Source organism: Leptosomus discolor, chromosome 14, assembly GCF_034619465.1.
Source record: "Leptosomus discolor isolate bLepDis1 chromosome 14, bLepDis1.hap2, whole genome shotgun sequence".
In the NCBI taxonomy this organism is placed as follows: Eukaryota; Metazoa; Chordata; class Aves; order Leptosomiformes; family Leptosomidae; genus Leptosomus; species Leptosomus discolor.
The window spans coordinates 11262121-11286983 of record NC_141404.1 but is presented as its reverse complement, the minus strand read 5'-3'; the positions used below and the strand labels follow the sequence as shown (position 1 = coordinate 11286983).

General features: G+C 38.7%; 1 protein-coding gene across 1 annotated transcript in view; it reads right to left on the bottom strand.

Moving 5' to 3' along the window:
- APOLTP (apolipoprotein lipid transfer particle homolog) overlaps nt 1-24863 on the bottom strand; it is a 108101-nt gene that overhangs the window by 19469 nt on the left and 63769 nt on the right. Inside the window, exons 34-53 of the mRNA XM_086472831.1 lie at nt 24011-24173; nt 23813-23899; nt 22663-22782; nt 21684-21901; nt 19762-19955; nt 18925-19086; nt 17744-17973; nt 16620-16781; nt 14096-14416; nt 13154-13510; nt 11743-12093; nt 9713-9844; nt 8669-8818; nt 8089-8205; nt 6933-7019; nt 5314-5521; nt 3890-4056; nt 2455-2567; nt 1388-1469; nt 629-766 (exon numbers count right to left, since the gene is read on the bottom strand). Coding sequence (XP_086328957.1) covers nt 629-766; nt 1388-1469; nt 2455-2567; nt 3890-4056; nt 5314-5521; nt 6933-7019; nt 8089-8205; nt 8669-8818; nt 9713-9844; nt 11743-12093; nt 13154-13510; nt 14096-14416; nt 16620-16781; nt 17744-17973; nt 18925-19086; nt 19762-19955; nt 21684-21901; nt 22663-22782; nt 23813-23899; nt 24011-24173 — 3559 coding nt within the window. The remainder of the gene's footprint in view (nt 1-628; nt 767-1387; nt 1470-2454; nt 2568-3889; nt 4057-5313; nt 5522-6932; nt 7020-8088; nt 8206-8668; nt 8819-9712; nt 9845-11742; nt 12094-13153; nt 13511-14095; nt 14417-16619; nt 16782-17743; nt 17974-18924; nt 19087-19761; nt 19956-21683; nt 21902-22662; nt 22783-23812; nt 23900-24010; nt 24174-24863) is intronic.

Here is a 24863-nt window from a genome sequence, read left to right as displayed (position 1 = left end):
TCCTGCAGAACCTAGCTTTAGGAATGTGTTTATAAAAGGTCTAGTACAACGACACCCAAAGGCCACTGCTTTTGTATAAGCAGCTATTCATTTCTACTTGACTTCATTTCTACAGTAAGTCATCTTCTCACATAATGGAACGTACACGAACAACTGAGTATCCTCTTTACAATAGTCTTTGCTTACTATATATCTTGATTTTTCTCTCTTTTACCTCACTGAATAATTCTTACATCAAGAACCTCACTATTACAGAATAAATCCAGCAGATAGCACAAATAATAATAGCTATTTGTGACATCTTTTCTTCCTTGTTTAGAAATAGAAATGTGTGGTACCTGCATAATAAAAATTGGCAATTGGTCAGTTTGTAACACATTATTCTTTTATTTGCTATATACCCTATATATGTGCTCTGTCTATAGCAGCAAACAAATGAAAAAAATAATCAAACAACATTTTATACCATTGGAGGCTCAACTGATCTACAGACAAGTGTTTACTCATACTACTGGAGAAGCCAAGGGCAAAACAGCTCATAGCAGGTGGAGCTGTATTTGACCTTCACTGGTCGGCAGCCAGCACCCTGAATGCCACAGTCTAGAAACAGGACAGTCACGATACCAACCTGGGACATTGTCTGTATTATTTCAATCACATTCGTGTAGCTGGTTCCAGCGAAAGATAGCTTAGCTGTAACATTGAAATCCCTTTTTTCCATCCTGAGGTAGAGTTTGCCTTTTGCTTCACTCATATCATAATTTACCTTTTAAAGTTCCCATTAAATTTAAAAGAAAAAAGAGAGAGAGAAAGAAAGAGGAAAATGAACTAATAAACTTAAATATTGTGCTTGCATTCTTTACACAGTATATTGGACTGTGGTCCCCAGAACCTAAGACAAATCTGATTTTCCCTTATGTTCACACTACAGAAGGCACAGCTACAAAATAGCATAAACTGAGTAACACACAATAGAAATCAGTTTTTGCGTGAGCAGGAGTAACTGTGCTGTGGTTAACTGACAAATAACGCCATTCATCCTCCTTGCTTATCTCTGCCATTGTGTATTTCTGTACCACAAAGAGCCAATATCCAGAACTGCTTTCTGCCCTGTCTCTCTGTTCTGAGTAGCCAGAATAATTAAAAACATTCCCGAGAGGAGTCTACCATAAGTCACAAGTAATGCAGATGCATGGAAGCTGAGTCAAATGGCATAAATTCTTTCTGGTAGGTTGGGATTGTTTCCATCTTTGAAAACATGAACGTCCTCAACAGCAACAAAAAGGTTAGAGACACTAGTACCAGAAGCCATGCAGCTTGGCTCCTAAAATACCAGACAGGTCTAATTTGCAGTGATGTATGTGACGGATAACTTACAGATCATTACCTTAGAAGACAGTTCTGCTGCACTGGGGACGTACTGTAGAAAGAAGGGATGAGTCTGGAGTGCTGTTATAGTCAGCTCTTCACTAAAGGGAAGAAACGTACTTTTGTTCAACAATATTTCAGAAAGTCCACTTTCACTGACAGCACCAGTGCATCTGAGTAACCTCCAAGTCTGCCACAGCTTTTAGAGTTACAACTTGCAGTACCTTCCACCAAATGCTTACTCAGCTCACACGTTTTGATGCATTCATACAAAGGTAAAGGAGACCAAATAGCAGTGCCACCTCTGATCTCAATGAAAAAATCTGCATATGCATCCCAGGGACAGAATGTGGCCCACTGGATCAGAAATTACTTTGGCTAGTAATTTACTAGCCATAGTAAATGCATCAGCTTTTTAAAAATGAGACAGATATTTTGGAATCTGACTTTGCAAACATTGTTCTGGTTTCCAGAGTTAGAATTTACAATTATTACAGAGTTTAATAGAACTTAAAAGACATTTCAGTGCAAAGATATTTTGCTAGAAACTTAAGAAATATCTGGAATACCCCAAGGCTGAAAATATTACACCCCTTAAACACCCTCAAAAGCCTACAGTTCTGTTTATTTGCTATACCAAAGTCAGAAAAAAATAGAGAAATTAGCACAGCAGATACAGCCATACTGACACCACCTTAGGAAACTGAATGAGTCTCCATAATTTTTACAAGGATCAACTGTGACAAAATGATTTAATAAGATTTAAACAGTTCTGTCAAATTAAGGTATATTTTTAAGCACTTGTCTGGCTCAGACCTAGAGTTTTCTGGATCTTTTCACTGTCTGCTACTTCGATGCTGTGGGGCCAGGCAAAAAGACAAGCATACCCCAAGCTGTGAAGAGGGGAATCTCTCTGCAGCCCTTCATAAACTTCCAGATCTGTACAGACTGTTTGGTGTGACTATTCACTTTACCAAAGATCTGTTATACATTTCACCAGTGCTTTGGTGACTAAGCCAATAACTTTTTCCATGGAAGCCGAGGGGCCTAATGACATTTTCACAGTGCTCAGAATGACCCTTTTACCCTTGCTGGTCTTTTTTCCTTCTGACAGTAAAGGAGAAGTTTGTGTTTTGTTCACAGGTCAGCCGCACAGCTCCTTCAATTGCATTTCCAGTCAGGACTTCTTGAACTGTCATCTGTGGCGGGGGGGAAATAAACAAATCACAGCCTTAGCTTCTACCCAGCATTTCACCTAAACTGAGCACAATCTCTTGACTGACTTAAAACCATTATCTTGACCAAAGTTTACCTTCCAGACAGGCCTTCTAGATGCTTTCTAGACCTAAACCAAAAGTATGAAGCAATGTCTTCCTTTTTTCTCTGAGTATGCTTCCATAGCTACTTATTTGCACTATTGACAAATATTAGCCTTATTTTCAGCGTACCCTTACCTGGCTTAAGTCTCTTCCACTTCTCTTTCATATACTGCCTTTCCTTCTTTTTTTGATGAAACAGATAGAGCTCCACAAATCTTTTACTCTAGGGTATTTTCTTCCTCCCACAGCTGCTAGCTCATCTACAGCTTTATCCTGAAACTGCCAGAGAATCCCTCTGGGCAAGATGAGCACTGTCTCCCACACTTAAGTATCAACACATGTCTGTGGGAACAGTCATTTCTGAAGTCCCATGATTATATTCATACCTTATACATGACTAAGACATCTAAAGAATTACCATCTCTGTTTTTCTTTTTTTCACTCAAACATTCAGACGGTAAAAGACATTTCACTAAGGATTAAGGGGGAAGAAGCAGGGGATCTATCTAATACCTTTTAATAAAATGTTGGCATTAAATATGCCCTTGAAACACTGACAACAAGCAGGTTTAATACTGATCTAACATTTATTTTCAGAAAAGTCTACCTTTCATCTTGTATCCTAGCTACATATCCTCTCATTGGAAGAGAAGGTGACGGATGATTTGGGTGTGCTGTTCTGTGTACTAGCCTCCAAAAGGGAAGAGGACATTTCAACTAATACTTCTTTCTTTCGTGGGATGAATAGGTACAGCTTTTGTTGATCATATCATGTAGTTTGGAATACAAATCTATTTCTATTTATTCAACACTGAAACATTTTAGGTATCTATGCCTCAACTGGTTTAATCAAGCCAAGGAATTCTCTAGATATGAAGTACAGCTGTTTTCTGCCACAAGTCCTTTCTACTTTAGTAAGCTGTATCAGCTAGGAAGTGATAGTAAGTGAGCACCTTCCTGAAATGATTAATCCTGAAATCGATGACTTCAGGTACCTGCTGAGTTTCCTTGGAAACAGACCACTACCTGTGTACTTAAGTTAAACAAGGATTCAGATAAACTGGGCTAAGCCAGCTCTCATCTGCAGTTGTATAAACCTGGAGTAATTTCACTGAGGCCACTGGAATTGCTCTAGATTCATGCTAGTGTAACTCAGATGACAGCTCTAATCAAATCACAACAAAGGATCTATGGTTTATTACCTTAACAAAGAAGGGAAGTCCCAGATGATGGAGAAATGATATTGAATGCTTCACCTCTGCCATGAATTCAAATGTACCATAGAGTTGAAAGTTTGTGTTAACATCCATAGTCACAGTTAAATCTTTGTCGCCATACTGGATTTCACAGATAGTCTTGGCTTTGTTTTCTAAATAGGAAGAACAAAATAGTGCCATTTTGAGGAGCTCATTTTCAAGGAATGTCAGTGCTGCCTGTATAAAATCTATCCAGCCAGCTTTTGGGCCATTGATCATGACATCAAGTCATCATCGTGACAAAGTAATCCATTTAGGATGACAAGAGCTTCGGCCTGTGGTTGGAGGAGTGCAGAGTCTTTTGGGTGTCCTTGAACACACAAAGTCTTGATTTAGCAGAGCTTGTGTACCCACGTACAAGTGTTAAGTGACAAGGCAGTTCCCAACAGCAATGTGTTTTTGCAGCTAGAGCAGACTAGGTCATACAGCCAACTGTAGCATTTGGCAGGTAGTAGTCACTTCTAGAGAAGAACTCTGAGCTGTTCTGACTCCAGTGACTCCTTCAGTTCCAGCTACAGCAGACCAACACTGCTCAACATGATTTGAAGACCTTTTCCCCACTTTCCTAACAGCTTTTCATATTTGAAAAAGAAAATACAGACTGCTAAGAGATAAAAATAAGATAAGAGATGTGAAACCCCAAAACTCTTTACAAAGACAAAATCACAGATATGTATGCAATCATACAGTGACCACTCTGACCACTGTCCTGAAAGCCACCTGTTGTCCCCTTGCTTTTTCCAGAATGTGTGAAAGGAGACGGTGCCACTAACATTAGTATTGATTCACTGCCTGCTAACCTCAATACTTCCTACTCTTTGGTACTCTCACAGTTGTTGGGTTTTCTTCAACATGAATATACACTCACGTGGGCATTGGAGGTACCTGAACACCATGTAAATCAGCAGTTGAGGGATATGCAGATAGGATTCACATCAGGGCAAGTTTCGAGGATAGACTGGCTTATTCAGGATGGGTCTGCCTTCCCTCCACAGTTCAAACAACAAAAGGCATTTAGAATTATTTTCAAAGCCCACTTTAAACTACACTGGAATTACCGTTTTTGGTGCTCTGTAACAAGGCTTTTTGTGTGATATTGGAATCTTATTTTATGCAGCTAAGTATCTTGGGGATCACCTGTTTTACCAGGTGTTGTACTACACGAGATCTTTCCTGGAATTAAAAAAGCAGTTGTCATGTAACTAGTAACAGATGCAGTTTAAGAATGACAATTTTACTTACAAGAAAAAGCCCGTTTTTAGGTACTACCAGCAAATCTTAGTCAGTTTCTAGCTGTTGAAGGAATAGTTGAAACATCCGCAAAGAGCTATCATATAGCAAGAAACCTGCAAGGAACGGCAGGTACCTACCTGACTTCTGTAAACTGAGAATCAACTTGCTTGCCTTAGGGTAGCCAGATGCCTGTAGTGCCTCGCTACTATGTAAACTTTGGCAAAAGATATCCACTTGGTGACCAACATAATAGGAGTTTATTATATATGTGACTGATGCTTCTCCAGCTGCAATGTGCACATATCTTTCTTGAGTAGTGTTTCTCCCTTGAAAAACCACATCTATCTAAAAAATGACATGCAGATCTAAGTTCTTGGAACAACATTTAAATACTATTTAATTTTAAAACAGAAGACAAATGTAAGTGAAAGAAAGTTCTTTCTAGTCTATACTTAAGTCAAAAATCTATCCATTAACAAAAAAATCTTAGCCTTTCATTTATCATCTATGACTTTCAGTATGAAGTCCATTCAACTGAATGAATTTCAAATCACGCCAGCCCCATCGATTTATTTCAAATTCTCATTAGGTTGTCTTTTATCCCACAAAGACATGACTCCCTTTATACAAAGGATCCTTGATCCATGCATACTGCAAATATTCACCAGACAGTGGCTACTTCAACACTTCCCTGAAAATAGCACTTAAAGAAGTACTTCTTTAGGATAAAATTCCCAGTAAAGAATATGTGAGCAATATTCCAATTCCTGATGCAACATGCTGAAACTATTCTCCTGTAGAGTTAGAATTTCAACAATAAACACTGTACTAACACTGATCAGAATGGAATAATCTGGTCCACAAAGCAGTCAAAAAGAAATCTATTTCAGTAGTTCAGGTTTTAGCCACAGTTTTTAAATATCAGAAAATCTCAGCTTCCATCCTGTACTGTACAAAATAGTAGTTTTCATGCAAGCCATTCATTCAAGGCTATTACGACACAATAAAGGACAATAATTTTAATGAAAAAAAAAAACCCAAACCCAAACTACCTGTAAAGATGATGGGACTCTGGCTTGTAGCAGCCATGGCCAAGTGTGATGGAAATGCCCTGTTATGTTGGTACATGTTTCAGACTCCTGGATTTGTCCTTCGAGAACTGTTAGGTGAGCACCATAATGCACCTTCATACTAAAGCTCTTGATCGCTTTCAGGTTCAAGGCAGTCTGCGTGCAGCAAAGTTAAATTGTGAAAAGGCAGCTTTGTACAAGTTAATGCTCCTGTTATTCAGGGTTCTTTCTTTGGTTCAGGCAGTATCATCTCAAAGATGTGTCAAAAAAATTAATCTCATATATTTTTATAACACAACATAGTTACAATGTCCTTTTTTCTTCTTTTTTTTGAAATTCAACATTTCACCATATATTCTCCAGCATGGCCGTGGCCTAACCCTATTTAAGCAGTTACATGATTAATAAAGAGTAAGTATTGTGCTGTAGGCTTGTTTATCTCAGAATACCAGATAAAAAAAATATGCCAGGTAATCAGAGTCTGGGAAGAAAATACCATTTGGAATGTAAACCATGAAATCCTATCAGTACTCACCTCTGTTTAGAATATACAAGGTACACTGCAGATCTATCAGACAAACTAGGCATTGAGCTTAAATGCATTGCCCTCCTCGTACAGTGCATGCTGCAAGCTCAGCGGTGGGTTGGGCTGCTCACATATTGGGAGCCAACCTCCAGCCTCTTACTCCCATGAAAAAAAGTTCTGGTCCAGTAAGCTGTTCTCCCAACCCCTTGAGAACTATCTGAGCTTCTGGACTCTCCTCTACCCTGAACTTTAGGGGAAAAAAAAAAAAAAGACAGAGAAAAAGAGAGTAGGAAGGAGAAGGAGGAGGGAGAAAAAGCAAACATGAACGTCTTTAAAACAGAAGCAGGCAGTATGAACCATGTATATTGGGACAACACCCAAATTCAGGAAAATCTTAATCCATCAGGAGCATAAGCAGCAATGTGCTTTTCCATCTCCATGCTCCACCTAGACAGGCAGCACCTTCTCCAACCTCCTTTCACTTCTGATGGGTTACAAAACTCAGGAGTACAATCTGCATGGCAAGAAAGTGACTGATTTGTTATCTGTCTGTTACCAGCACACTTCTCTGTCTCATCTTATCCCAGCTCTTCCCAAGACAGTCAAGACTTCAAATGTCCCAGACCATTCATTTTGCCACAGTTCACAACATCCTGCAATGCACTTTCAAGATGAATACTCCACCGTACTTCAAATGGCATACTGAAGAACAGAAGACAGTGCTGCTCTTTTTGGCAACTGAATTAAAGGTAAAGAAAGCTCAACTTAAATAGAGCATAGACAAAGAGGAGCACTGGGTCTAGAAATAATTATAAATGAGAACTAAATCTGAGGGAGTGTGACAACACAGACACCTCAATTCAGAAGGATGCTTTATTGAAGGTTAGATTGTATTTTAAAATGTTGAGAACAACTTTTCCCACTTGCACCTGCAACGTTAGGTAGACTGGTTGGTTGCGATTTGCTCCACCTGGGCTATATTTTGTGGCAGTAAGCTTCTCCTCTTTCTGTATAAATCTTGACTTTTAAGTGAAGCTGTATTATGAAGCAACTTTCAAATCTGTGCTACGATCTTATGCAAGATGGCACTACAGAATAGAAAAGATGATAAAGATGCCAAAGTTAACATCTGAATGAGTAAAATTCTACCCTCCTTGACACAGAGACAAAAATTTCACCTAAACAGCAAATGCACAAAGTCACATCTACACCTCCTGTTCTTTGCCATCTGACTTCTGCAGCTACTGCTTCCATCACGGCATGATTCCAGGCTGGATTCATGTGTGTCCCCCCCGTCACATTGTCCGATAACTTACCTGCAACTCAATCCTGTCTTTTATTTGCAAAGTCTTCAGTGACTCTATATTATGAGTAAGTTTGTAGTTGAGAGACACGACATCCATTTTCTGGACAAAGCTCAGTTCTTCTGTAATCTGTTTGGTCCAAATAAAACATGACAAAAGTTAACTGTGGCAAGTCTCTGATATTGAGGCTGCTCTGATTAATTGTAATTACTGTACTAATTACACATCAGAGTAAAATTATGAAAACTATTAAAAATTTATGGTGAAGAATTGTCTAATTTTTTTGTAAGTCTCAATTTGTACTCTAATAGGGAATACGCTACACCAAGCGAAGATACTTGATAAGAAAGGTTTGATACAGTTTGCAAATTGGAGTCATTGCTGATGTCAAATTTGTTGCTAGAAAAAACTGCACAGAAGGAGTGGCTGAAAAATACTGCCTTCATTTAATTAAAACCAAACCAGCCCTGGCACAGTATTCCTATAAGGGCTTCATGCACAGCTATTTCAAATAGAAAAACAGTATTTACCAAATCAATTAGCTCACTTTAACCTCTATTTCACATCTTACTAATATGGAGGAGACACTTACTTGCTTGCTGTCCACACAGAAGTGAGTAAGTCTTTTATAGAAGTCGCTCTTTTTTTCTGTTATCACATCAACTACCATCCTCATAGGAATGCCAATGTCAGCAGCTCCTTGAATGTTATGGGTTAGCACTGCATCCAACTCCTGTCTCTCCTGTTAATATTTCACAGCACACAGAGAAAAGCATGTAGAACCCAAAGCTTGCTGCAATACACAGCTCAAACCAGAAATTTATCAAATCTGTCTGTCCTACCTTTAATACTAATTAAAACCAATTGCATTGAACTTATAGACATTACACTGGGAAAGAGAAAAAAAATATTTCAGCTAAGAGGGAAAAAGGTGTCAATGTTTCTTTCTGGTGGCAAGGAACTCCCACTAGCTATCTGCTTCTCTACAGCACAGAAATATGCAGAAATTACCAGTTATGGCAAGAAAGTGAATGATCACAATGAAGAAGATACTTCTCTCTGTGTGTACTCTACTCTCCTGCACTGACGACAAGAGAAGTCAAACTTTTAATTGTCAACAGGAAAGCAAGAGATTCACAGCCTCTCTTGTGCTGATGTCTTACTGAAGAAGAGAAACAGCAGTGTAACAATCACTACCTGTTATTTTGCAATGTAAATCACAGTGATTACTCCATAAATCAGAGTATTTTTTCTTCTTGTGCATTGCTGTATACTTTCACGATGAATAAAGTGTTATATTGGAGTACCTGTTATGTATCTGGAGTGAGATCAGCATTTGTAGGTTTGCATGTCTTACCATATTTGCTACATAACGTAAGGAACACCAAATAATACGATGTAAAAAAATACATATACACACGAAGAGCATAACAAGGAAATGATTCAGGAAGCGCCACAGCCTGTATCCTATCATCATGTACATCTGTTTAACTGCACATTACAGGTGCCAGATTTTCAAAGATTTTATTTTTATACTGGCATTTATTACAAAAGCTTGACTACTTGTTTCCAATAAAATTAGAGTATGTCACACTGTACTTTGTACCTGCAGTTTAACAGCCTGCAGAATACTTACATCAGTAACTTTTAGTATAAGGAGTCCTTGTAATTTACTTTTATCAACAGTGACCAATGTCTGTGAATCTAGGTTCGTTTTATCCATCAAAACATAGCCTGAACCAAAAATTTTAATTGGTGCTCCAAGATCCTGTACAAGCAAATAAAAAAATAAATTAAATAAAATAAAATTCACCACTTGTTCACTACCCACAGATACACTATATACCTGAAACTTTTTATTCCTAATAAGTAGCTCTAATAGCACCTAGCTGTAAATCTAGTATACCAGGCAGCATACCCTCAGGATGTTTCAGAAATCTTGACAGCTTTTTATTACATTTTATACATTTTGTCTTTTTTATTTTGAATACGCCTCTCGTATTTTTGATAAGTGAGCCAGCATAAATAGAACATAGGACAATGTGGCAGCTCTTCCTGCCTTGGTGAAAAACCAATTAATTTTCTATGCTTGGCATTGCTCCAGTGGCCCAAAGCACCCATAAATCCAGGGAAACCAGACAGTATATAAAGGTTTATTATGGCAGCTGTTTTTTGAAGAGGACAGGTGAATCTCATCTTTGTATATTCAGATTTACCCTACTTGCACATGGAATCCACAGATCATTCTGTGATAACATCTCTCAAATTCGCCTTACACTTCTCCTGTCCTTTCCATTCCTGCCTATATAGCACTGACTGGTGGGATCTGTGAGAGGCCAAGCACCATGATAGCAGGACTTCCAACAGCAATACAAATTTTCAGTAAGAAAAGCGAGTGCACAATCCAGCTAAATTTAGAACTGCTACTTCAGGAAATCCTACTGCAGAATTTCTCCCCCTCCACCTATCTATAACAGTCTGGCCTAGGAAAACAAACTACTGGGGAAGAATTGAGGGAAAAAGTGCCATTTTGCACTCCTCCATCAAAAGGCAGAAGGGACCTCGGCGTGTCCTGCCAACGAGTTGACAGAGGTCACAGCACACTGCTTTTGTTTCCTGGGGAAGCTCTGGGAAGCCTTGCTCCCCAGCTCACACAGCTCCTCCCAGGCAACAACACTGCGGACTCTTTCAGAGATGGGTGCTCCCAGGTCGTTTGATGCCAACCAGGTCAATTGTCCCGGAGACAGGGCTTCACTTCTTTTGCTTTGCATAGAAAGGAGACGACACTGCAAATGATGGCACGTTCGTGTGATAGTGAGTGATCTTCCACAGAACGCAGTTTTCACTGTATTTTTCTACTGCCTGAATCTTTTCAACAAAGATTTCTTATCCTACCAGCTGCTGGTCAGACTTACAGAGTCTATAGTGAGATTCCCACCAAACCCAGAAGTTAATGAAACAGGAGGTGCGATTTGGTGGTGCTTGGTCAGCCACTGTAACTGGTAAGGCTCAGCTCAGCGACAATTCTATGGCTGGCATTTGCAAGAATTACCCCAGAGAAATGGCTCACCAGGGCAGTCCAAACCAGCTTGTTCAAAATGTCACTGTTTGCTTTTCAACTAAATTCCCCGAAATATTTCTCAACTGAGGGCTTACAGGAAACTGTAACTGCTGTTGAATGCTGGCTTTTTCACTCTCTGTTCTCTGCAACGATCTTCATACATTACATACTCAATTTTCCATAAAGCTAAGAGAAAATTTATTGACCTGAAGATTATCTATTTACTTTACAGATTTTTAAAGTATTTCAGAGTTTGGTTGTCAAATTGCTAAAAAACTGTAATTGCTGATAAAGCCAAAGACAACTTTGAATCTCAATTTCTGAAGATTAAAACTCCTACAGATTTCTCAACCACTCTTTTAAAAAAACACATCAGAGCTAGTACAACCAAGTCTATTAACTGTAGGTACTGATTTACAGAAGATTTGGTTTATACCATACAAAAATACAGTGAATGACTGGCTCTAAAAGTAAGATGCAACATTAAAAGAGGAGAATGTTTTTCTTTTTGCTCTGCTACCATGGAAATCATTAGACTTTTTTTCTTTTGACTTGAGTAGACGTATGCATTAAAGAGTAAAGGAAAAAAAAATTCCTTCCAATACCTGAATTGTTTGGCATTTGTTTTCTATAAACATTTTCCACTGAAGCTTCTTTTCAGGGTCGAAGTCTCCATTCATTTGAAGCTCACAAGCACCCAATTTCATTCCTACTCCAATATTATATTTCAACTGTTTTCGTGCAGTGATGGACAGCTTATTTTCCCTTGGGATTTCCTTCAGTTGAGGGAGGTCATGCCTGAATTGAATTTCCAGTGTCATCTTTGGCTTGCATTCCGCTCTCACTTCAAGATGTGCAGTCTTGCCTTCTGTTTCAAGGACACAGAGAAGTTCTGCTTGGCACTTGTCTCTCTGAATAGATCCTGTGAGCCGTGACTGAGTTGGGATACTGAGATCCTATAGAGATTAAAAAAAAATAAAATCCTTTTATATCCTTTAAGACAATCAGTATTGATTCTGTTTTCTTCTCCCTTTAGCATATGAGAAAGGAGATCTTATATTACAATATCAGAGACAAAACCTACAATCTCTGTGCTGCCATTTTTCTCCTTTTCAATAGCAAGATAGCAGTTTTGCCTGAATAAGGTCTGATGGAAGATTTTAGGACTGCCCTGCAGAATTTACAACTTCTGTATCTAATGAATCTTCTGAATTTTTACATTTGCAAAAATACAAAATGTCTATTTCTTCAGAGTGGCAAAGTTTACTGAACATCATCCGCTTCACTGAGACCAGATCATCCTCAATTTTCAAACAAACTAACCCAGAAAAAAATAATAGGCCTAACAGACATTCTTGTATCTGGTGTTATAAGGATTCTTTTTTTTAATACTAAAACTTCAAGCTTGTCTTGTGCAACTTCCCAAATGAAATGTTTCCTCTCATTCTTTCAAAGTATTTGTAAAAAGACTGAAAATTCTACTATTTTTAATATTTTAAGTGGTTTTCATTCCCTCTTCACTATGGATGACACACTTTCCTGTCATTTTTGGTTTTATATTGCTACTTTGTAGCTGAAAAAGTTAAAACTGAGGAGTTGAAAGCAAAACATAAATGCCTACGAACATCTGGAAATAACCCATAAATTTGCAATAGTCATTCGTTCTAATGTAGCCAGTGAGGCTAGATGGAAAAACCAAGGAAATTTCACAACTTCTATTTGATAAAAAAGAGACCAGAGAATGTATTTTTTGACAAACAGTTCAAACTGAAACCGCTGTTCAGCCTTAGAGGGCAGTGTTGGTCTGCAAAGGCAACAAGCAGCAAAGACTGAACCATCTCAGTCTCCAGAGAACACCTATGACCAGGATACATCAGACACCTTCTTTGCCTAATGCTGTAGGACAAGTGCGTCTTTAGAGTGGCTTTCCAACACTCAAACACTGCTAATTTAGCTAAACCCCTGTATGGCTTGCATTTGATCCCAAATCTCTCTCTAAAAGCCTCCAAGAGCTACCTGCAGAAGCTGACATTCTGTTTCTGTTTCCAGTGTCCACTCAGTTTTATTCTGAATACAGAGATCTCCTCTAGCCTCAAGTTTGCATTTCCCAGCCTGCAGCAACAAAACGCCCTCAGTGGTGGAGTCTGTGGCTGCAGATAACAGGACCGAGTTTTCAAAAGGCAGCCCAAGCCGACTCAGCCAGTGAACCGAATGCCTGAGCATCCCTTGGAGTGTATATTGGTGTTCACAGGAAGCGTCCAGCTGCACAACAACTGTTGCGCCGTCACACCGGAGGTTCATTAACAGGCCAACGTTGCAGGTGTTCTGTTGAAATGAGCCCCCAAAGGCTACAGCATGAGGCAATCCCATCCTCTGCAACAGAAAATATTATACTATTTAAAGCACACAAGGTAAAGCAAGTGTCTTCCTAATTTGTCTCTAATTAATGAGAAAGTATTTCTTCTTTCCAAACCAATATGTTTTGCAAAGGACCAGACAAGACCAAACAAGAGAAAAAGAAACCAAAAATAAATTCTATGGGCAACAGAAGTCCTACAACAACCTTTTCATAAGTACTATACAAGAAAAAGTTTGTAGCCCCAAAGAAAACCTCCAAAATTTCAAACAGAAAGAACATTCTTTTCATTAGATTCTAGGACAAAATCCATTGTAATTAAAAAGCTATTATTAAGCAACTATTTTATGGCCACAGCAGTTATATCTACCATTGTATTACTCCAAATTCTCATCTTCAAATACACTCCCTCTGCAAGCGCTCTGACTCATTGCTCTGCCAGAACAACTTTAATGACCAAAATTGTCCTTTCCATAAATAATTGTGTCAGGAGATAGTTCCCTGTGACTCATAATGATCTGAAATACACATACTATAATGCCACACAGAAAACAATCGAGGCTTACCTCTAGACTGACGCACTTGTTTCTAAATGTAAGTACCCATTCTGTGTCTGTTTCATTGCTTTCCAGGCTCACTTCTCCATCAGCTTTTAAACTGCAAGGCCCAAGGACAATACCAAGCATGCCCTTATACTTGTCACTTCTCATGGCTGACACCTTCACTTGGTTCTCTCTGGCAACTCCCAGAGACTGAAGCAAAGGCAGAGAATGCTGGAAGTCAATTTCTAAATGAGGCTGGATGTTAGTGGTGGCATGGAGTTGCAGGCAGGCAAACACGTCATGAAAAGAAACGTGTCCAAAGAAGATGACAGTAAAGTTGCTGGTAAACACTGACCCATTCAGTGAAACTCTTGCTGGAGTCTGAAAAGTTACAGGCCAAATTGTTATCAAGTTTATTTTCCTGTCAGGTCATATACTTGTTTTAAATGCTTAAGTTACTAAAGACAACTATTTCCCTACTACACTGACATGATTTTGTATTCATCCTGCATATTTATAAATGCCCAAACAAACAGACAGATGGCTTAAAAATTTTTATTTTTTAGAGTTCCATAATAAAAATAACAGGAAAAAAAACAAGTCTACAACTCCATTAAAACAATTACTAATATCAGAAAAATCAACTGCTATTGCTTTTACTATCATCATTTCTGGTTTTACTATAAGTAAAGAGAGCTCTAGCACTGTGAGAATGTGTTCAACTCCCCTCAGACCTCCACAGGAGTGACAAGTGTTATGCACATTGTACCCATGTTAGATGAGGGAAGAACTGAAATGCATTTTTCCCTTCTGTCATTAGACCATACACGGGAATCAGAGTCTCTGTGATTTCTGTCTTTCTAGGGACAAACATAATCTTCTGTACTGTCACTTAAAGGAGACATTTTTAACACGTTCTTAAGAATACATCACATTACAAGGTGCATCTTTCTCGAACAGTTCAAGAGCCACAGGGACTTTCACAAACAAATGGTTAGCTAGAAAGAGCAGAAAATACACCAATAAGTAGTAAGCTGTGAAATTCTCAGCTTGTGCCTCCTATGCTCCCTTGACCAGTTCATATCAGGTTGGCTGCTCAGTAACAGAAAAAGACCATTTATACTGAGTTCAGTTCTAACCAGCAGAAGACACAGTTTGGAAACTTCAGCTAGAAACATTAATGTGAGTCTTGGTTTTTGCTTGGTGCACACCTCTCATCTCCTGATATTAGTTTTGTGCTAGGTGCAAGCTCTTGCACTGAGCTCTGAAGCAGCACAGCTTGATTGTTTGCTGTAGGACACAGGAATATCGCCTTTAAAATTACACCTGTTGGTCCCATACACATCCCTTACCTCTACTTTGTATTCTGCACTTGGTGGACAGCTGTGCACTAAAGATGTAAATCTGTATCACTTGAACGCAAGTTTGTTGACAATTCTGATTCAGAACAATCAATCCACTGTGTGATTCTGAAAGCAAGTGCAACCTTCTCCATGGACTTGTACAGTTTTTGATGGAGAGGTAATCTGATTTGTTTGAATCTGCGAATATTAAGGGAGTGAAAATATCTGAAAGCATGTGCAGAACTTTCAGCTAGTTCAAAGCCATCTCTACATCTCAGACACCTTTCAGTACTTAGATTCCCTTAGTGGTAGTTAAGGCAGTCTGTCCTTGACAGTAGAGTTTATAAACAAAGCCAGTACCTCAAAATGTTGAAATGTAATTGCTCCATTGCAAAGGCCAGAAAATTGTTTGTTACCAGATTCTCCACTGCAAGCAACCTGTTGGCATTATCAACAAAGCACATTCAGAGCATGAAGAAAAGCAGAGGGGACTAAAATACAAAGGGGTAAGCCAAAAGGCTGCTTTCAGGACAAAACCCATGAAAATACTAAAACACAGCTTTAAGATTAAAGGTTACAGATCAGTTTTAAAAAGAAACAGTTTAGTGGATCTGAGGCTAAATCATATCTCTAATCTTGCATCATCATGCCAAAATATTATCAGCATAGATAAATGGCAGAAGAATCTCTTCAAACAGTAGGAAACCATTACTTGCTGGTTTTTATATTCTGGCTTTTGATTCTGACAGGCGATAGTGGTATTTCTGATGTTTGGCATAGAAAATACCGCTGTCACAAGTAGACATTCGGTGTTTCAAATGCCATCATCTGTGTCACCCGTTGCAGAAAGTGAAGGCCTTGAGGAGTGCTCTGTTGGCTGCATGAAAACTACTGCCCTTATTATTCACTCTGCTGTCAGTACCACTGCACCCACAAACAGCCGTGTGAGCCACCTGCAAACCCTGCTTTAGCAAGATGGAAAGGCTGGGACTGCCTGTTATTGTGCCTGGGCAAGCACCCACTCCAGTTTCATGACAAACGTTTTGTCACCCACCACATCTTTAAAACCTGCTCTTTATTGCTAAGCAAACAATTTTTAGGCTTTCTGTACTGGCCCTGTTTGACGAAAATCTCTCTCCCTTCTGACCTCCAAGCTTGCTCTCACGTGGCAAATCTGAACAGTTCAGAATCCACAGCAGAAAGCTACATCAAATACACTCTATAGCAGGATTTCTGCTAACCTCCAGTACACGTGGAACAATGTCAATCAGTCCTCCCACATCATGGTGAAGTGAAAGAGAAATTTCCATAGCACTGCCAGTGGTTTTCTTCTCTATTTCAATTTTGAGCTGTTCCATCTCCACTGTGGTTGTTACTGCTGCAGCAACCTTTTTGGCAAAGTTCTACACACAAAAGAAACCAATTCATGGAAAGAAACAAAGAACATTCCAGCAACAACCAGCAAAGGCAGAGTCTGTTTCACCACGCTTAAATGTCACAGCCTGTGTCAGGGCAGCAGCACCGGTAAAATAAAAGTGTCAATTCGTCAAAGCAGCTTCATTTCAAATAAAGATTTTCCAAAACATATTGAGACCATTCAGTACCCTGGAGGACTGGAATCTTAAGGCTTACACAATTAATTACACTAGTAAGCAGGGCAAGGAGAATTGCCTAGAGCTCTTCCTCTGCACACCTCCATGTCTCACTGTACCACAGTGGCTGAACCCACCACAAATGTTAGTACCTTAGTGCCTTGGGCCTTCCAGTACATGCTAGAACAAGTACAATATTTGAACCTTTCTTTTATGGAAGGGTCATTTGAGATGCAAAAGAGCTACACGTTGCTCACAGATCCATAGCAGAAATGCAGATAAAGAGAAGAGTGGCCAAGCAACACTGTACCAGGAAACATTATTCATGATGCGTTTGTGCAAAGCCAGGCTAAACACCCTCCCACTCTTGAGCAGACATCCAAAGGATGACATCAGAAGTAGTTAAATTCAGTACCAGATGCAATGCAGTACCTAGGCTCGCTGACACTTACCTGATGGCTACGTACATCAGGCCTGCCTGTCCACTTCCCATCTACAGGGGAAAAAAAAACTTTGGACAAGACTCCAGTTCCTATGCAGCAAAGCACTTCACTTAAATGAGAACTGAAGGTAGCATCTCATTTAGGCTAGATTCAGCTCCAATGATGACAGGTACACAGTATGACAAGAAGCCAGAAAACACCTTTCTCTCACATAATAATTTAGTACACCTCAAAAATGCAGATGCTTTTGGAATAAAGCGCATAGGAATAACCTACAGTTATTAGAAAACGTTCTGACAGAAATTAAATAATCACAGGCAGTAATCTTACCTCGTAATAGCCAGCAGCTTCCACAACAAAAGGAATCCCATGTTGCTTTATCTTTGAGATGTTGTGCTTTAAACTCACAGACAGATGTGATTTAGAAGGCTCTGTGGACAGACTGTGACCTCCAAACACAGCAGTAATGCTTTCACTGCCACTCTGCAGGGCTATAGTAATGGTGTGATTTCTTGTGCCATGGTCGCACGTGGCAATAAGAATGCCATCCAAGGGCAATCCTATTGACAGGGAAGGAAGCAAACAACACAATACTTCTGGGTTGCCATTGTAAAGTACATAAAAGATGTATTACAGATTAAGAGAAGCCTTCCATAAGGAAAGAGACTTTTTTTAAAGTGCGATCATCTAATTAGCTGCTGATTTTATAGTAGAAAGGACATTACCTACCCTATGAAAGTCATATTAAAAAAGGATTGTTAAATTAAAATGTGGCATGCACTTTGGAATTCAAGGATTTTTCTTTTATAATGAAGGACATCCATCCATCCATCCATCTATCCATCCATCTATCTATCTATCTATCTATCCATCCTGTCCAACTCTGCTAGCCAGCTGTCGGAAAGCTTCAAAACATGTTTCTTCAGTCCAAAGGGACAAAGGCAACTTCCCCATTCAAAACTATTGATGCAACTTCAGTTCACGAAAACTCTTAGTTTTGCTTAGGAAACAACATTTGGCATATTTTAGTCTTCAGTGTGATTTATTCAATGACTTTCAATAGTTCAATTCTGGCCCAAATCAAAACAGGCATAAAAATATGCTGAAGAACTGGTCAGTGTGCAAGAATACAGATGTATAAGAGAGAAATAATTTACTGTGAAGTAGTTCAAAGAGCTTTTAAATAGTTTTGTATCTAATTTATTGTATTTTCTCCACAATATTAGAAAGAATGTTCCTAAGACTGGATCACATTTTGTTTTGGTGTGAGCAAACACAGCTCATCTATTTCCACTGGTCTGCACTCATTTTGATGAATTCACCTTGACACCTTGTTAGGCCAGACCATCAAGTCAGAGCTTTCTTCATACCTGCATTTTTTAAAAAGCTGATATTATGTGTGAAAGTCCCACTGACTCTGCTGTGCCCATGACTCACGATATTGGAAAAATCTACAGAAAGGGCTTTCTCATCCACTTGGAAGCTAGCTATCCCCCTTTTCATCTCTTTACTCAGCTCCAGGTGTCCTTTCAGTTTTGCCTCCATTGGGATTGCCTGACTGCCATTCTGAAACATAACAAAAGTGATATTGTGGACGGTGGTATTCCCAAACACATTGCTGTTCCTGAGATGGAGTCCATACAGTGTTTTGTTGACCATCACCTTGATGTTACCTGTAACAGGCAAAATTGATTACTGTGGAGAGTCCTTTGGGATGGAGATAACCAGAATTTTATAAGCAACATATAAATTAACCATTAATTTAATACCAGGAGGAAGTGAAAGAATTTCCATTTATTATAATAGATAATTTAGCTTAATCCACAGAGTGAATCAGTTAATTATTGAGACAGAGTTTCTCTACTAGTAGAACTGTCTGTGTGAAAAAAAATTGCATAATAGCATTTCTGGCAGCTTTTTATTCACCAAGCTGCTTGTGCCTTCAGGCCATGGACTACACTGCCCTGCCTTCTGAAGGAAAATTCACAGTGGGACTATGACCTATTACCTGTGTAACTAAACAGTCCCTCTGGAGCGCTACAGTGACCTACCCCACCCACAGAGCCATTCAGAAGAGTAAGGGTCTCTAGTCACGCCCCTCCCCGAACAGTTCAGCAGACCTGCACAGGAAAGATGTGACCCACTATTTCCTTTAATCAATGAAAATATGAAAATTATCAAAGTATGTTAGTTCACTATAAAGTAGTTTTAACTCAATGATCAACGGTTCGTTTCACATGCTAAATACTATCTTCTGCATTATATGCAGTTCAGCAAGGAATACATTAAAATTAAGGAGCTTCCTTAGATAGCTGCACTTAGCAGCAAAACACAAAGTAAAAAAGTACCATCATGAACGTTATTTTTGCACTTCAGTAATCCATTCAGAGAAAGAAGATGAGGTATGGCCTTTAATCCAGCAAATGTGTGTTGGACTCTTCCATTCAGGGACGAAACAAAACCAACTTTCTGCTCCCTGGCTCCCATGAAATCCATGTGAAGCCTATTTTCATTAAGCTTCATCTCAGCAGATATCAAAAGTCTAAAAAGACAGAGAAAAATTGCTAGTAAGATCCTATTATTATGTTTAATTCATGATTGCCAAGACAACCCCCCTTTCACTTAAAGCAGGATCAATGAGAGGAGGGTGCTCAGGGGGACATGTGGTCAGGTTTTGAGTATCTCCAAGTGTGAAGACTCCACAGACTTTCTGGGCACTTGTTCCAGGGTTGTGAATCAGGGAATCAAATGCCTTGCAATAAGCACATGCTATTCACCAGCCATTTATAAAACTACTCAGTAAAGCCTCACAGATTGGCAGACTGATTTTTCTTCAAATTTCTTGAATGCTTTTGTTATGATCCCTAATAAAAGAGACAGAGTTAAATAGCAGTGGAAATGAACCCCTCTCTTGTCACAATATGAAATCTCTCTTCACTGCAGATTTAAAAGCAGCATTGAGAATTCAGCTTAAACAGTAATTGTAAATTACACCACCACTTGAGTTTGGTAAATGAACCAACAATTATTTCTTTGTAACCTGGTCCCGAGTTGAACAATGCTGAAGAAACACAGCACAGCTTTTTAGGGAAACCTGCTGGACCAAGAAGAAACTCAATTTTCAGTGTTTCAAGTATACAACTGAGACACAGTTTTCACATTGCCTGCAAAAAACTGTCCATTGAAATATCTGACTTTCTAGAATCACGTATATTACACAAAGTACCTAAAAAGTGAGGCAATTATGTTTTCATATTGTTAGACAACCCTTTTAGAAATTGGAACCCTCTTGAAAGACTGATGACAAATAAAACCTAAGTGAAAATCCACTTGGGTGGGAAGAACTGAGCTACATAATTCAGGGAAGTAAGATTCATTTCATCAGTCAGCAACTGAGGTCTGTACAGGCTGCATCTTTTTAGCAATTCCCCAGAAATACTCTACCTTTTATTTTTGTCTCTTTTCTCCCTGTAAAACAAAGCCCAAATAAATTGTCATTCCAGAAATGTTAAGTGTTCTATTTTATTTCCTGTGAAGTGGGCTGCAATAAATTGCTGTTACAGCCTACCCTGGTATTTAAACAAATGAATGTACTATTGGAAGCCCAGAACTGCAAGTAAGCTGCAGAAACATCTGTCTTGAATCTTTTATCTTACTTTTTCTTTTACTAGTAAATCTAATGAGCTTCAACTAAATTGTAATAACTTCTGATTTCTTTAACTTTGTCTCCTCATTCCCCTTATCCCATCCAACTTATAAACTGGGACCTCTACAAAAAGACCAACTCCTTCACTGTACACTTTTGTATTGGTGAAATCTAAAAAATCAGCTGGAAGACAGCTGAAGCTTGGGAGGGCCAAGTTTCTATTTCCCAAGCCTGCTGCCTCAGAGCTTTCGACAATACTTAATAAAACTTTATAACAAACACTGGGAAGTGCCCTCTTCCACTGGCATAGCTTATAAATACTAGTTATTTACTTCTGAGAGGAGAAACAATGGGGCAAAAAACTCCCAACTACTGATACAAAACCAATGTAACAGTACCACCCATTCATTAAACATCTCTATACAAAGTCCTAGGAAAGCAACTAGAACACATTAACATAACTTATACCAACTTAAGAAACACAAAGAGCAAAAGTATTTCAACAACAGGCATAACACATGAAATGGCATTTGCTCAGTGGCTTCTGTTGCAGCTATATGAGTAGTTACATTTAAATACTATCACAGAACGCTCTTCGGCTCCTCTATTAACCAAGATTTCTACCTTGATGGAAATATTTTGCCCATGAGCTGGAACTGTATTGATTCTAGGTTTGTCACGATTGTCTGATAGAGGAAAGCCCTCAATTCGCCAACTCTGGCATTCTTCCTGTTTTCATTGTTCATGTCAACCTCCAGCATCAGCATGTCCCTTCCGTTGGAATGAAGGTAAAGAGAGCCATTGAAATTGCTCTCACCATAACTCTTTAGGGCTGCCTGGGCCTACACATATATAAAAAGAAGAACAGGACAGTAAGGATCTCAAGTCATAATACAGAATACTGGAACATCAGTTTGAGGAGTGAAAACTGCAGACAAGTTGGGCCTGGGAAAAAGCCAGAGGGGAACAGAAGGGGAAAGGTGTTTTTAGCCTTTGTCTTTATTTCTCACCATCTAACTCCATTTTTACGCGGCAATAAATTAAATTCATTTTGCCCAAGTTGAGTCCATTTTGTCCATGAAGGTAATGGGTAAGTGATCTCCCCGTCTTTATCTCAACCCACTACACAGGACAAAGTTGATCCTAGAGAAAGAACTGGTAACAAAATCTACAGATGACACCTGATTTTGCATGTAAGCCTGTCACCATGCTACAGCTTTCAGCAAAAAATTATGAACTATGTTAAATTTTAAGTACAATTTGACTTTCAGAGTTTTCTGAATTTCAGCCAAAACACAAGCCACCTATTCCAACAGCACGTAGACATCTAGCCAGAACAAACTTTAACCATAAAAAGTTAACTGTTTCCCTAACAATTTACACCTCTCCGCTACACTCATTGAGTTACGTATGAATTGACCAAATTTTCCCATGCTTGAAAGTAGTTCTAAAGCAATTTACAGCATGAAGTTAAAACAGATCCCAGGCTGTTTTAGGTATTCCTACTGCACGCAACAAGCAACAGACTCATCACAGGTCTGAGCATATGAACTGCAAAACCCACAAGTTCAAGCAAAGAGAATGTAATAATCAGGGAACCAACCTGTGAAGATATGTTCTTGTTAATGATGGCTTTTACACTCACACCATAGTCAAAGTGTTCCAGTTTAGTCTGCCAGGAAAACAGCTCCCCACTCAGGCTGATTGCTTGTGGAAGCTCAAGCTATTTGAAAAGGTAAAATGTAAACATAATCACTGCGTTACCATCAACTGCCTCATGTGATTTGATGCTTGAACATATAGGCAACTTCCACTTCATGCTAAAAGTGCATGTGTGTATAAAACCTTATCAATTTTATCCAAACACACCGAAAAATAAATCAAATGCAGTAAAAAAAGTATGAAAATGAAAGGTCAGTGTGTTCCTTGCAAGACATTATTGATACAGATGATGATTTGATCTGCTGAGATACCTAGGGTCTTTGTCAGGGACAGGTATTTATTGAACTAGGACGTTTATAAGCATAAAACAATTATAATTCTAAAGGCAATGCACTAAAACAGCCACCAAGACATAAAAAATAAAATGCCATAAATGAAAACCACCAATACCTGGAATGAATGTGTCACATCCATACATAAAATACGTCTAAAATCTGCCTTGCTGGATTTGTCCTGATATCTCCCTAGAAAACTGAGAACATCTTCCTTATTGACCTTCAAGGTAGTCTCAAGCTCGTGCTTCACCTATGTGTTAAGAATGTGAATAAGCAAATTGCATAACCCTGTATGTCATGAAAGATGACAGAAGTCATCCCTACATAGTATAAAAAATGAAAGAGTTGTGTGCTATCACATTGTGGCTCAGAATGAAAAATGAGCAAAGCAGGGAAAAAATAACCGCATTTGGTAAGAAAGATGAATAGATACACCTAGATAAGGATGAGAACCCTGAATTCACTCCTTCCCAGTACTTATTATTATTAATAATATTCATGTATAATAATATTTTTAAATAATATATTAAGTATTATGCTCATATATTACTACACAACATATTCTTATATATCATTATACAAAACATTGCATTAGGGAGGCACCAACCACATTGTTGCTCTCTGAACTTTATGGTTGCAGCATTTACATGGTGAGGAACTAAAGACCTATAGCAAGTTAGGTCTGAAAAGACAATAAACTGTAAATAAACAGGTAATGAATCTCTCCTAATTGAATTTAATGGGAAATTTACTCACATTTTGGTGACTTTGAGTTAAAATGCATATTTCAACATCTTTGGGTAACAACCTGTAGTTATAAGGATGAGATAAGCTGGCACAAATCTAAAAAAAAGTTTGAGAGGAAATGCAAGGAATGTAAGATATATACAGTAAATCTCCAATTTTCTGGCTTTTTTGGTAAGCCAGATGAAAGGAAATTCTTGTATAACTCACATAGGGGTTTTCAGGCTGGTAACCAAGTGTAAGAGTTTGAACTGTTTCCTCCACCCCATTTATCAAAACTTTTGTTTCCAAGAAATAGTGCTTTTGCTTTTTGTCAACAGTAAATGTTTCCTGCAGAAGGAAGCTCTGTAGAATGGGCACTTTAAAAGGATGCCTGGAACAAAACAAGGCATAGGCAAAGTGTAAAAGATCTGAATAGACAACTACAAAAAGAAATCATACAGAGTTGAGCTTGAACTCCAAAATTTTCAGTTGCTGATACCATCTGCAGGTATCAGATCAGGTCAGAAGCAAAACACATAGGACCAGGACCTCTAAGAAATTCTCAGAGCATAATTACAGCTTCATACAAACTACACACATTTATGAGAATTCCTGATAAAGAGGTTCCATCCTGGATTCAGGAAAGGCTTGGAAGACCACAGGAGAGAATGATGCTCTAAAATTCTGACATGCATAACCAGTACATAGACTTTATATACCCGCACAGCCAAGACTTCATTTCAAACAGGGACAGTGTCCAAAACCTTATGGCAGCTTTGAAAAACTCACCTATCAACCACATTTTATGCTTTCTGTAGAAACAGTATCTGCACGCCAAGAATCCTATGCAACAGATGTTCAGCCACTCCATAGTTCTCAGAGTGGAACTCTAGGAGTAGTACGCTTCAGTGTAACGTTTTATGGACTTCATTAAATATTTCTGCACACTTACTTAGTTGGATGTCTTGAAACAATGCATTAACTTTTATAAGCAGACATTGGACTGCCTTTACACATGTTAGGATATCTGGTAGAGCACTTTGTTCTACATTTACCTATTTTTTCCATTACTGAAAAGGCA